Source organism: Pelecanus crispus, chromosome 17 (genome assembly GCF_030463565.1).
Source record: "Pelecanus crispus isolate bPelCri1 chromosome 17, bPelCri1.pri, whole genome shotgun sequence".
In the NCBI taxonomy this organism is placed as follows: domain Eukaryota; kingdom Metazoa; phylum Chordata; class Aves; order Pelecaniformes; family Pelecanidae; genus Pelecanus; species Pelecanus crispus.
In genome coordinates, this window is record NC_134659.1 from 1,398,004 (window position 1) to 1,412,875 (window position 14,872).

Consider the following 14,872-nt stretch of genomic DNA (forward strand, 5'->3'; position numbering starts at 1 on the left):
GATTAATTACGCCCCAAGCCAGGCATTTGGGCCAGCTCGCTTATGCTCCAGGACTCTGTTGATCATAAAGACCTAAATGAGCAGCTTGTTGTAAACATCTCAACTTAAGTGAGATAATATCCACTCTTACAAATCAAAGGACCTTAAACTTCAATTTTTCTTTGCTGCCGGGAGAGAAAGGGGTAAGGAAGAAAAGAAAAAGCAAAATATTTAGTGATCCTCACAGTTAGGCTTAGCAAGTCTTCCACTCACTGAGAAATGTCTCAGATCCAATGAGAGTAATTCCAGGAAAGTCAAATACATTTAACAGCAGAACTCATACCTCAATTTACATTTAATTCTCACAGGTACAAATGTTCAAAGTTTTTGTTTTCTGTTTTGGTGCCTTTAATTATAGTAACATTTATGCCATCTGTAAAACAATGGGTTACTTGACATCAATCGAGCGAAGAAAGCAGCTCTGTTGACAGAATTACGTAACACGGCAGCGTCAGGGATCCTGACAAGGACTTCTGCTCAGCAATTGCAAGCCCGCATCCAAAACGGCTGTAAAGAATTTCATATGCCTTCAAACCAAGCAGAACACATTTGAACTAAATGGCAAAACAGCCATTCCTAAAGCAAAACAACAAAATGCAATTGCTATGCTACAGTCACACAACCAACTGTGACGAACGGTGTACGCATCCTCTCTAACAGATAGCATACACATAGCAAATATTGATATCTTTGTGTTTCGAAGTAGGAATTATATGTCAAATTACAGCAAACAGATCTGAGTAACAGTCTGACCCTAGCTGGGCTGAGCTGCTCCTATCCCCAGACAGCATCCAGAAGCGCTGGCGGGAGGATGGGCAGTACGCCTGTCTGCCAGCCGCCACAGCTCATACCCCAGTACAAGCAGAAGTCGGTGATGGTTCGGGAAAATACACCAGACTGAGCCCTGGGCAGGTGTAGCAACCTCTAACGAAGAAACAGGCAAACAGTGGAGAGCTGCAGCCTCAAACTGCCTCAACTCGAGTCACTGGAGATTTGAAGTGAAAGCTCTTAGTTATGTGGAGTAATAGAGGTTTAATCCTCCTGTTAAACACAACTAAGTTAGGGAGTGGTCCAATTAACAGCAAAATTTGTAATTCCCTGATAATTCGGTTTTATAGTACTGACATAATTTGTCTGATTGCATTCGGACGCCCTAAGCTCGTGAAGTACTCTGTACAGCCAAAGGAAACTCTCTGCATGAAACCATTTCCAAGACTGATGCTTTTCTGTGCATCGCTTTCCTGCTGCGGTTTTATGCAGCCACAACATTTGCTCAGAAAAGACCCCTTCTCATTCTGATAAGCTTTCGTTGCATTATTAAAAAGAAGCAAGCTCTATGAGACTTGAAAGAAATAAAAATTATGTTCTTTTACCTTTCTGTATGAATCTTCTATTGTTGGGTCATATTTTTCAACAAAAATTCCCTGAACGAACTGTACAGTCTGGGGAGAAAGGAAAGAAGAAGAAAAACTTAAGGGACCCGAACATGACCAGTAACATTTACCAAGAAGCACTTTATGAAAAGGTTACAACACAAAAACTACTCAACACTGCTGTTAAAATTCAATAGTGGGGAGCAGAGAAAAAGACATATACATTTTCAGTTTTTTAAAATAAAATTTGTGTAGTTTCTGTTGGTTTAAGAATCACTTTATTCAAGCATGTTTCCAAAACTTTTCTGAAATGTAAACTGCTTGCTTGCTTGCTTTTTCATAAAAGATGGTATCTTTAAAAATGCCTTTACTTCAGTGCCTGCAACTTTAGAAGAATAAAAATCACCAAATATGGAAGACTTGAAATTTAATCAGAAGAACTGGCAATCTGTACACTGTGGAAAATCCACGTTTCAATTCAAATCACATTAGAGTTACAGCGGAGCTACTCTGGATTACATGCCCAGAGCACAGACATATTTCAGAGCAGCAGGTTAAATCTGGAGTGTCTCCAGCTACTCAATTTGTATTAAACCCTTAAAGGAGGAGGCATCATTCATTTCAAAGAAGTCTTTCTTCCCCTATATAATTATTCAAAGCAAATCTACTTTAAACATTTCCCATCAGGCTGTCATTCGGATGTGGCCCATCTCTGGACACCCAAGCTCTGTACGCTTTGCCTCCTGTCAGTCTGCAGCTTTGCTTGTGCTCTGCAAGGCAAAGCTTGCTTTTCCTTTTCACCCTGCGTCCCCCTGCTCTTACCTACAACAATCAGCAACAACGTAGTATTGCAGCAGAGGAGTGTCCGGAGGTTTGGCTGATGTTTGTAAAACAAGGTGGTGTTTGTTTGTAAAACTAAGCCCAAGAGCCCAGCACTTAATTTTGTCTCTGAAATCAACAAACACACCAACTATCTTTCGCCAACTGAACTTTCCACAAGTTTTTTAATACAAATTCTGTGAAGTCACTACCTGTTTCGAGAAGCCGTATTTTGTTTGGACAGAAGGCTGAGATTTTACTGCAAGAGGGTTCACTTTTGTCACCCAAGTACTTGCAAACTTTCAGACAGTGGCACATGCCAGATACACGCAGAACATCTCGCTGTGTGCTGGAAACCGAGCAGTTCCTCATGGTTTGCTTTCTTTTAATGTAAGAAGAAAAGATCTCTACTACTACCTCATTTAAAAATCATCCCATATGACTAAACAAACCTATTTTACACTCTAACAATCAAAGCCTTTGCTTCTCCAGTATTTTCTTGCCACACTCTTGTCCCAGTCTGCCTTTCAGATAAGAGATCTCAGTAAAATCATTATAATAAGATACCACTATTAACATGGATTACAGTGTTATACCAGTGATGGAAACAAACAGTAAGAACTGCAGATTACAGATTATATTTTAGGATTCTTAGCACAGCTGCTAACCAAAGAGAGTCCGAAGGTGGTTGCTATTTGCTAGGAGCCTAACATTTGAGCACTGAAGTCAGTCACATCTGTACCGCTCTGTTCTGGGAACTGTGTCTGTGAACCAGCCTTAAACGCGAGAACCTGGCAAACCACTCACGACATTTCATCTTTCTACTATAACACTCAGAGTCTTATTTTATATCTGCAAATACAGTACTGCTCTGAAAGAAAATCAACCAAACCCATGTATTCTCTTCTCAAATTGTTTTATTTCTAATAAATCACTGTTCTAACTTTTGTTATGTCAGCTGGTGCTTGTGTGTTCACATAGACACCAACTACACACAATCACAATTATATTCAACTTCATTCATAACCTATCTTACTAGGTAATGTTCTTAATCTCTGATGTACTTTACTTTTATTGATTATAGGAGGAAAGGGAGGCCAAGGGAGAAGACACAAATCTGGGGTTGTTTTCAGGTTATGCACAGACCCAAGACTTCTATAACTTTTATCAGTTCGGGGGTTGCGCGTCCCAACTTTGGTTTCCAGTTTTATATAGGACTACGCACAACGTGTTACTCTTGGTAATAGTGTCTACCCACTGACACTCCAGAAGATTTTTACTCTCATTAGAAATGGAGAGAAAACTACTGTTTAGGAAACACTTACAAAGAAGCTGCAAAGTAACTGTGCCTTAATAACTATGAAGGGTTTTCCTGTCACCATTACCGAAAGGGACAATCATCATCACATTGGCACAGAAGAGTTAAAACAATAAGGAGGATTTGCAGTGAAACAACACCATATTGTAATGAAAACACAGAACTGAAAAGGAACACCAGCCTCTTTGTTAGACATTTTAGTTTATACAGTTCGAAGAAAGAAATTTTAAAGTGACCTCCATATTATTTTAAATCCCACCTTGTAACCTAATGCTTGTAAATAAGTAGACAGTCATCTTGAAAGCTAAATATTGTTCACTCTTAGCTGCTAATTGGCACTTACTGTGGCCTGTTATAAACAAAATGGATCAATGTTGCATATGAATTACAATATATGCTCACTTAGCACCTAGATTGTCAAAAAGAACTTAACATCTGTTTACCAGACTAAGTATTCACATTTCAACTTTTAAAAAGGCCAGTGATGGATGCTGACTCAGACTTTACATCACAAATAAGGAAATTCAAGTATGTCAGATGCTGAATAATTTTTTATGTACAGCGTATTAATAAGTACCCTATTTTACCTAGTGAGTCTTTCAACATTACATAACAAAAGCAAGATACTCAATCAAGGTGGTGGAAAAAGTAATACAGATTGCTTAAGTTGCTGTGGAAGAATAGTGTGTATCAAAAAAATTTTACACCTACACCTTGTAAAGATTAGGATGGGATCTCTGAAAGAGTACACCAAATTTGATACATATCTGAATAATCTTTCCTCCTATTAATCTGGATTCTGCAGGTGATTTACCAAGATTTACCAAGCAGCCCATTTCAGCAGAATAAACAACGGTGCAAGAAGCAGCGTCTATGACATGAATGGCTGGTCAGCTATTATCATCTTCTGTGAAAAGGAACACTGTGTAGTTCCTTGTTTTAGATAACTTTACACTTGACCAGTTCTTTGCCTTTCTTGTTGGAGCAAGCTGCTTGACTGATTCGTGATAAATAGGTGACAGAAATCTCTCTTACAATGCTTTACTATCAACTCTGCTATGTAAACCTCTTACTAGAAACAACACAAGTACTTAAGGAGCGCAAAGTGTCATCAGTCTGCTTATCCCTCTGCACTGCACATGCTGGAGGTGACTTCTCATTCTGCCCCGTGTGTTCAGTCCAGGCTGCTCATTCGGGTTCTGTCCAGGATGGGAAACACGCAGCCTTCAAGGTATGCAAGCCTGCAACCATCGCTGATTCACTGCCGTGCACGGCAAGACTTCCCTCACTCTTCCAGTGTAGGTTAGGCTTTTAATAGTTAGATACAGACATTCAGTCATTTACAATATGCGGGGGGAAAAAAAAATATGCGGGGAAAAAAACCCATGCGGGAAGCAGAAATTAAATGCTATCGTAACAGCAATTAATTGCCTGCTGCTTCTCCAAAAACGTTGACACACATTCACAGATATTCCAGCAGCGTAACAGCAGCTACATGAAAGTCACTATGCATGTTAAAAGTAATACAAATATCTCAATGCATTTAATAAGTGTTGTCTGCAATAAGAGAGGCCAATTTTGAAGTTTGGGTATTGATTTCAGAACTGCTTCCCAAAACTTACCAAAGCGGACTTCCCCACACCTCCTGAACCAAGGACCACTAACTTGTACTCACGCATGGTGTGGTCTGTTCAAATAGCGACAATCTGGAAAGCAGGAAAAAAGCCAACAGTTAAAAGCGTACCTGCACATACAAATTTATGACACTGTCTTCTGAAAGTAGCAACACGCTCCCCTTCTCCAAATACTCCCGAGAACAAAAGTCTCTTCAGTAAGAGCCATAGTTTTTATTTTTCCACCTGGGCACTCAAGTTTAGATGGCTGCTCTGACAGCCCCAGTTTGTGAGGTGCCCAAAGGCTCCCACGTCTGCGTGAGCCTGAGGTTGGAGAGGCTGAGGATGACGACGCCACGGTACAAACACGGCGAGCACAGTGCAGCCACACGTGCCCGCTCCTGCCGCACTGGGTAGCACAAGCTCTCGCTGCTTGTCCTCTGCATTCTCAGCATTTTATAGCATAAACCAGTGAGTATCGGACAAGAAAATTAGATCAGGAAGATGCAAGTAGAGAGGTTTACTTCTCCCAGCCACCCCCAGCAGGGAAGGATTTAGGTCAGTATTCCTCCCTGGAAAAGGTCAGGCCTAACTTACGGCTGCCAAGGCAGAACCTCTCTGCTCGCCCAAGCAAGGACTCTGCCTTTTTATGGAAATCTTGCAACTCCCTCAACTCGCTATGCAGCACCAGAAAACTTCTCATTCTCACCGAGATTCCCTGACAAATAAGGCAAATGACAAAGCTGGCGATAAACATTTTACACTATGTTTACATTATAAGCCAGGCTGGGCTGTCCCTATCAACGGAGCTCAAGCAAACAATGACCTCAGCAGCTAATTATCTTCCCCCTATTCCCCCAGCAAGATAGCGCTTTCTTCCCAAGTAAGGCTTCGGAAACACGAGCGCTATGAGGCTGGGCAAGCTGCATTTCTCAAAGGCATTTCAAACTAACATTGCCACAGGATTTATGGGTTCACTGGCTACAGTCTGAGGATCGCTTTAAAAATAAAAACGTATTCCGAGTAGTTTGAGAGAGAAGTGTATCGCCTTGTTGACTACTGTTAACAACAGTCTGCAAAGAACAGGGATCGTATTTTTAGCTTTGCAACTGTGGACAACTCCCTGACAATCTGCGTCTCAAGTTTATATAATCATTAAATCGGGACAGGTTTTTTTCTATCATTTAGGTTCCCAAGGGAAAGCTGTAAAACAGAGAGTCAAGAGGAAACCCACGTGCTGCCGCATGGCCACAGCCAGTCCCTGCCGGAGCTGCATCGGGACCGGCAGCTGAACACGTTATCGGAGACCCTGCCCAAACATCCCACTTTTAACCCTCACCCCTCAACCACAGTATGCTTTACGGTCTAAATGTGACACAAGTACAGATTTAAGCAAAAATACAAAAACCCCGCCTGCAGCTGGAGAGAGGCGTACAAATTCTGCAGCCGGTTTAGCACAACTTTAAGCTAATTTTTAAGCCAGAAGAACAGAAATACAGGGCTCGCCTGCCTGCGCCGGGGCTCTCTCCGCAGTCATGCAGCCAAGCTGCCCTTCCCTCACCCAAGCCTCAAAGGGGAATAAAGCTGAAGCTATCAGCAGCAGCCCATAGTTTTAAGCACCTTGGGGCGGTTTTTCTTCAACTCTTGAAACCTATGTGAGCTGCAGTTGCTTAACTTCATAGAAATTGTGAAACTAAGTCAAACTGAAAGGGATTTTCCAGAATGGTAACTTTGAATATCTAAAAGCAGAGCAAGCAATCTCTATGAACTCTAGTACATTGATAATATTTTTAGTTAGAGTTCTGGCAGCTGTAAGCTCTTCTGCTTGAAAATTTCCCTGAGAAGTAACATTCACTTCCTTTCTTTCAAAAATCATGATTTTGGATGGGAAGAAGAGGGGAATTCCAGTTAGCAATGATTTTCCCCTTGAGAATCCTTACAGATTAAAAGGCAATGCATTTTTGATAAAGTAGAAATACAACTTATTGATCCAGTTCATCTTCCTACAGTTCCACAGTCTGTTCCACACAAGAAAACCCGGAAAGCAATCAAGCTAAGGGTTAAATTTAGCTGTGAACTCTTTCACTTCTTATTTATAGTAAAAATACTTGTGGGAAAGTTTCAGCTGGGAGCAGTACAAGACTAACTTCTCATTTCTTCTCTACAGTATTTGCTGATTTTTTTTTCAGGTGCAACAGGAAACCAAGATCCTGAAACGCATGAGCCTTATTACTGTAAACCCCACACGCCTTAATTATCTTGTAGCTCTTTCACAAGTATGTTAATGTTATCTGTTTATACAACATGAATAGAGTGCTCAAGAAATTACTATGCTGCATCCTAGCCAGCTTTTCATTTGGCAACTGTTTATGCCCACCTAAATACAGTTAGACACAGTAGCATTCATTTCCATCCAGAGCTCTGTGTAGTGGAGTTGCATGCTGTGAAGCAATGGCTACGTTTCAAAATGCAATGAAATTACGGGTGTTAAGTGTTTCTTTTGATTCAAGAAAAGAATATGATCGCTAAGGAGTGTAAAAAATAACTTTTAGTATTGTCATAAATGTTGTGAAACTGGTCTCATTAGTTCTGAATGCTGTGCTGCAAAAATAAAGCAAAAGCTGAGCATGCCTCCTTGCTCGTGCTCCCTTTGCCCGTACACACACGGCCACCGAGCTACGGCAGGACAACCGTGGGGCACGGAGCACACTTCATACCCAGGAACCCGTCACCGCCCCGAGCAGCAGGCTCCCTCCTCCCGCTGCATCCGACTCTCCAACCCACCCAGCACCTCTACAGCCACTTTAAATACAGAGTAATAAATCAGTAGGGTTCGGATTTCACTTATAATAATGAACAAGCTTTGCTTCTACACTGCAAAACACCCGACACCTCAGGATTAATCTCTTCTTTTCTTTATTCTTTAACATCTCTTTTCAGCTGTTGCCATCACCAACACTGCCTGGGAAGTGACAGAAACGGATATTCAGCTATTCACAGCATCAGCCCCAAACAGCCCAGCTCTTTCCTGAAGGAAGAGTGGAGGGCCCTACCCTGCGAACAGATGGAGAGGTGAAGATGCAGGATATTTCTTTTAATATCCAAAAATGAAAGGCAGTGCAGGCAGGATGGCAGAAGGATCTCTGAGAAGGACCAGCAGACGGATGCAAACGCAGGTGAAGCTGTAACCTGAACCGTGGCTCCAAGTGCCTGCTCACCAGCATCTTTATTCAGCCAAGCACTCACGCCCTCTCTTAACTGCACAAATCATCTTTCGCCCTATTGCAACCCACTGGCTGAATCAGGGTACAAAGAAGCAAAACTTTCAGGGTATTTCCCAACCAGCGGAAGAAGCCAGGCAGAGGCTGCGGGGAGGGTGGCGTGGAGACAACAGCCGAGGCCCTTCAGGAGATAAACCCGACACAAAAATTAGCCGCTCCTGTTAGAAAAGTTTTACCAGCTCATCAAGAAGTTTACAATTTGAGTGGTGGGGAGAGATACATAAACAGAGAAGGTAAGCAAATACAGCACTGAAAGAGTGGGTACAAGAACCTCACACTAACCTGCGATGTGACTTGCACCCAGTGAAATGCAAATGCCTGAGTACAAATTTATAAATCTGAAGAAGGCAGTTTGTATTCATTAGTTTCTCCTTCTTCTCCAAACACTGATGGAGCTACGAGTAACAGGAGGTGCAGGTATGCTGCTCAGTGTGAGGAAGACAGTGGTAAGAGCACGTGCTCTGATGGTTTTGCATAACTTGATGAAACATTGGCCATAACTAATGACACAATCCCCATTAAGTAAGATGATAACAAAAGACTTAAAAATAAAACCAGACACATTCTTGACTCAGCCTTAAAAGAAAGGCTGTGGACTGTTAATAGTAGATTTGTATTTTGTACAAAAGCAGAGGACATCAGGAAAGACGGACACAAAACTTCAGGGTTTCTTTTCCCCACTACAGGAAACAAGGTTCAAGCAACTTTTTATTTTAAACAATGGATTATACACTTATCAATTCTCAAATTTCCCCAGCTGCCAATGTTTTCACAGTTAGCAATTTCATTTGAAACATATTGAGAACATTAAAAAACTCATACCTTGGCATAAAAGATCTCTCATCAGTGTTAGCAGCTTTACTGAAGGTTTTTCCAGGCTCCCTACAAGGGACTGAAAAAAAAAAAAAAAAAAAAAGAAAATTTAATCATTTTTCAGATGACACTGTATGCAAGCATCAAATCTTCTCTTTATGGTTTCAAACCAAAACATCCCCATTACAAAATTTGCTCTTTGCTTTATCAACGTAACTCTATGCAATTTCTGAATACTCAAATCAAATTACCTTAAAAACAAGAACTCCAGCACAATTTAACATCGCCTCTAGGACAGTGAGAGATTGGGGGTGGAAGCCAATGGCAAAACACAATTTCTACTCAATTTTGTCATTAAAAGCTTTACAAATGGGACTTGCAGTTAACGTAAACCACAGGAAGATGACAAGAAACTGAACTTTCTTAGGTGAAAAAGTAAAAATCAAGCTCATAGCTGTAAAGTTCACATTTCTGTTTAATACAGGACTTTTGGAAGTGAGAAGTAAAACTTGTCCCTCTGCTACGCAATGTCAGCTCAGCCATCCGATCTTTCACGTCCAGTGAGGAAGCTTCAGTCTGAAAACAGAGTAACCACGGCTGACGAGTCGCGTTTTCCAAAAGCCAGAGCACACCCACCGCCTGCCCGGGGCCCGCTGGGCCAGGCCAGCCAAGCTGGGAAGCCAAAATGCTCCTGCGCCTCCGGCCCGGGCGGCAGAAGGGCTGCAGCAGAAGGGCTGCAGCAGAAGGGCTGCAGCAGAAGGGCTGCAGCAGAAGGGCTGCACCAGAAGGGCTGCAGCAGAAGGGCTGCACCAGAAGGGCTGCACCAGAAGGGCTGCACCAGAAGGGCTGCACCAGAAGGGCTGCACCAGAAGGGCTGCACCAGAAGGGCTGCACCAGAAGGGCTGCACCAGAAGGGCTGCACCAGAAGGGCTGCACCAGAAGGGCTGCACCAGAAGGGCTGCACCAGAAGGGCTGCACCAGAAGGGCTGCACCAGAAGGGCTGCACCAGAAGGGCTGCACCAGAAGGGCTGCAGCAGTGCAGGACCGCGCTCTGGCTCAGTCCTCACCTCCCATCAGCTCAGGTGAGGGCTGCTCGCCCTGCCGCCTCACTGGCTTAAGATTTCATTTAGGAGCACAGGTTACTTGCTGTTTTGGGGGGGTTCCCCCCCTTTTTTTTTTTTTAAATGAAAATTTCAAGTTCACAATTTTTGTCTACCAGATTTGATGGCAATAAAGTACAGTCCACAGACATGGAAGGAAAAGATTGCCCACAGGGAGAAGTACTTCTCTCTTCTTATGCACTGCTTTCACATCATTATCTAAATAGCTTGTCTGTTGTTTTCTTTACATCAATTTTAATGGATGTATGTGAAGTTGCCACTTCTGTCCACAATCCCCTGTACCTCTTATTTGATGACTGTATTTGCAAAAAGTTCGCACGCATTTCCCAAATCTCACTTTTTATCTTTCCTCCGGCAACACCTTCTACCTCAATACCACGGATTTCATCGCCAAATATATACTGACAGCTATCCTCCCTCGATTTCTGACCATTCATTGTTCAGCTAACCCAAGGGTGGGAATTTTAAAGAACAGTTCAATGACCAGCTCCTATTGAAAGTCACCAGGATGCGGGCTCCCACATCCCTTCTTCCAACTTGAAACTCTCCCCCAGCTGCCTTCGCACCTGCAGCACGCCGTGCCTGCGCCGGCGTGGGAAAGCATTACCCCAGAAACTCGGGGAAATGTGTTTCTGAAGAGCAAGCTACATATAACAAATCAGCAAAGACACTTAAAAACTGAGTTGGTACTACATGAGTCAGAAGGCCACAGGGAAGCAGGGCAGAGGGGGAGGCATCTGTCCCTCCGCAGCTCCCACTTGCTGCGGCGAAGCCGCTCGGGCGGGCGCTGGTGTTACACTGGAAATGCCACCGAGGGCACCGGCTGGGCGTCCGCTGCGCGCTGAGCACACGACCAGTAGGTAGGTTTAAACAGGCACGGCCACTTTTTAAGAGATTAAGAGACTCCATCCATTCTGACAAACTGGATTAATCAAACCCGCACCTGAAAGCTGGCTGCTACAGATCTCCAAGCGCTCAGCAGCTTCCTGCGCTCTCCAGGCTCTTTACTCCTCTCCGTCCGTTTGCGTCTCCCACAACAAAAAGACAACTTTCTCCTGCAGGAGAGATGGGCGCTGCTTAAGGCAAACCACATGTTGGACTGTTTCTCCCTAATATAGCCTACGCAAAATTTCACTTGCAAAAGACAAGCTGAGGTCAGCCTAACCCTGCCTGAGGCTGTATCAAGTTTGCAGTGCATTTTAAGAGATGAAAATGTACTTTCCACTATCAAGAACACCGGAGAAAGCTGGCTATGTTTAAAGCAGCCCAGTGACCCTGAGCGATCGCAAAGGGGAGAAACCATCACTTAACCGCTCGCAATCGGCATTGCCATGGTAAAATCCAATGACTGTTGCATCGCCTATAAAGTGATTTTATTATGTTACGGAATCCATTGGCTTTCCTGTAAGAAACATAGCGTGCCTCTAACGGTGCCGTACCTCTGCAGCCAAGCGGCACGGCCGGCAGCACACCTCTGCGGGGAGGCTGCACCACACGCCGGTGCCAGGCGCAGTGTCACCGCCCTCAGGAAACAGAAGCATCAGGCGATGTTATCAGGGTCTCTCTGAAACAACTCCAGCATCCTGTCCCGCACCTCTCCAGCCCCCGCACGAGCCCTGCCGGGCCCTGGCCCCCGCTTCCTCCTCCGGCCACCTGGGCAGGCCCGCGCCGGGGGACGGGCCGTCCTCCCGGCCCTGCCCGGGCGGCACAGATGGCACGCGTGTGACGCTACTTGAAGAGCGTGGAGGGGAGAGCACGGAGGGGCACCCAGACCAGGGATGCAGCATCTCATCGGTCCTCGAGAGCAGGACGAGTCCCAGCACCACCGTCCCCCTGCCCCAGTGACCCTGCCGGCTCCTTGTCCACCGCTTTTAAAAGATTGTAGTACTTGCGGTATCACAATCCTTTGTTCAGTAAGACTGAACTTCAGCAGCAGTGATACTTCAAACAGCAATCATACCCGTGGCTACACCCTGACGCTGTGACAGCCGAAGGGTCCCCTGCCTTCAGCCATTCACAGGTTCAGCGCCAGCTACACCAAAGTCTCTATTCACTACTAAAAGCCTACAGCTCTGCATCCTTCTCTGGTTTTGGAGCAGCAGACGTTGGTATCCATAGATAAGTCTGCCAAGCAAGTGCTGTATTGCAGGAAGCCTCATATTTTGCTTTTCCCCGCTGATCCCAGTTCTGACTCCCCCAGCCCTGCCCGGGCTGGAAAAAGTGCCCACTGACCCGAGCCTGCAGCCTGGGAAGTGCAGACTTAAACGGAACATGGATGGGCAGCCACCGTCTCTCACCAAGAGCCCCAGCAGCAGGGTCCCGTCCCGCTCACAGGCTTTGCCCGCACAAGTAAAGAGGCAGAAGACAAGGCGGCAAGACAGCCCTTGGAAAGCGTCCCTGCTCCTTCAAGCCCCAGATGAGACCGTCTGGCTTTACGTGGCTACCTACTCTTCCCAAGAGCGTTTCCGAAAGCTTCCAAGGGATAAAAGAAGCAATTGTTCCCCTTTTAACGCTAGAGTCATAGGACGTTTAAATGAAAAACTAGCAATTTGCTTTTTCAAAGTATTATTTTTTTTTAGCAGCTCTGCATCCAACACTCCAGAGCCATGGGCATGTGCCACCTTGGAACCACAGAAATCAAAACGTTGCAGAAACAGATAATTAAGTTGTCATAATCCTCGTCAAATATTTTTCCAAATATAATAGGAAGCGAGTCTACAGCAAAGCAGGGTTCATTCAGGCAGCTCTTGCTGCAAGCATTTGCTCGGATCCAATTTATACACACCTGAAAACAGGGATTTTTAGTGAAAGTGCTGACACAGTTTCAGCTATAGGACTGAAGACAGATGACAACTCAGCAATGCAGACAGCATTTTCACTAAAGAAGCACAAGGCACAGCCCTAGTTTAAAAAAGGGTGAGAGAAAAGGAACAGAAAAAAGCGATGCACCAAACGAGCACACACCAAACCACAAGCGTCAGTTCCTAGAGACGTGAAATGGCCTCTCAAGGTGCAGCTTCTACAGCCACGTGCACTCTTAACCTGACACGTATTTTGCTCTCTTGCTGTTCCCCGGAAAGGTGCACCGTGGCATCCCTGGGAGAGAGGGGAGAGGGACAGGGAGCAAACACCACTCACCCAGTTTTAGGGAGGAAAAAAGCGAACAACCTCCTCTCGAGCGCTGGCTTGCTCATCACCCAACACCTCCCTCTTCCTAGCGGTTTGATTTTCACATGCGGAAACCAAAATATTTAACATTTCCAAGGGGAAATGCGCTGTCAGCATTTTACAGATTTGGGAGAGAAACGCGCAGATGTCTGCGTGAACTCCAGCACCTCCCATCTCGGGCTGGCCGTGCTGTGCCAGCGGCCACCGCTTCCCCATTTCCCCAAGAGAGGGGCAGATTCTTGGGACGTTACAGCCACATGTCTTGGTTATTTTTACCCTGGGAGTTAAATACTGAATCATGGCTACTATAAACAAACCTGTTTAATTTTGAACTTGTAAATGTTCTTCATGCCAGTTTTTTAAGTTACTATAAACTAGGCCATGAAAAGATGTGGATTTTTTTTTTTTTAAAAAGCGTCTACTAAACATTGCTCAATGCTCCACCAAAACCCCTTCATTACAGCCGTGTTTGCAAAACAAACTCAAACCCAGCACTTCTGCAAAGGGAAGATTTATGATGATCAAAATCACACTAAAACTGACAGATCCCCTCCAGAATAAAAAACCCCAAACAAATAGAGAAATGATACAGCAGTGAAGGCTGGAAACTGAGACCCAGGGCTCTACCCTTGGCTTCACCGAGGACCGGCACTTGCCAAAGCATAGGCTCCAAAGTGCCAGCGGCACCGCGCCGGTTCGGCTGCCCGGCCCCGGCACTGCCGAACGACGGCTCCACTCACCACCTGCTCCGTAATTACTTTTTTGTTATACACCATGTTCTTAGATACCAAATTACTCAATGAAGTCAAAAGCGCATTAAATACTTCCCTAATATTAATCAAAGCTGTCAACAATTATGCAATTGTTACCTGCGACCTATGAAACGTGTTGGTAAGAGGGATGGCGGATCACAACCGACAGGCTGTTTGTCTGCAAATCGCACAATTAATTACCAGACACCTCCCCTAAAAAGTAACGAGACAAACACCGCCATAGACTTACCCTGTTAGTTAGCACAGAATTTACTTAAATAATAAAAATCACTGCCACGGACTCCCTTGCCAAGTCCCTTCCCCAAGGCAGTCAATCTCCCTGTCTTTAGGGTACACAGAAAACCTCCTCCACCTTTTCTGAGGCCATCAACATCAGAAAAATGAGAAGGAAATAAAAAAAAGACAAAAAAGAGAGACAAGACTAAGCAGAAAGCAGGACTTCAATGTGACTTTAAAGTACAATTTGACAAACTTCCATTCACACCATCTTCAGAGTCTGCCTCTATTTTATTACTTGTTATCACTGTGGTATCTGACACGCAAGTAAATGTATT

At 44.4% G+C, this 14,872-nt stretch overlaps 1 protein-coding gene across 5 annotated transcripts in view; it reads right to left on the minus strand.

Annotated features, from left to right (window-relative positions):
- Positions 1-14,872, minus strand: part of RAP1A (RAP1A, member of RAS oncogene family) — a 43,010-nt gene that overhangs the window by 13,911 nt on the left and 14,227 nt on the right. For all 5 annotated transcript variants that reach the window (XM_075722586.1, XM_075722591.1, XM_075722589.1 and 2 more), the window contains exons 2-4: positions 9,266-9,335; positions 5,172-5,255; positions 1,413-1,481 (exon numbers count right to left, since the gene is read on the minus strand). In XM_075722586.1, the coding sequence (XP_075578701.1) occupies positions 1,413-1,481; positions 5,172-5,228 (126 nt within the window). In that variant the 5' untranslated portion in view covers positions 5,229-5,255; positions 9,266-9,335. The remainder of the gene's footprint in view (positions 1-1,412; positions 1,482-5,171; positions 5,256-9,265; positions 9,336-14,872) is intronic.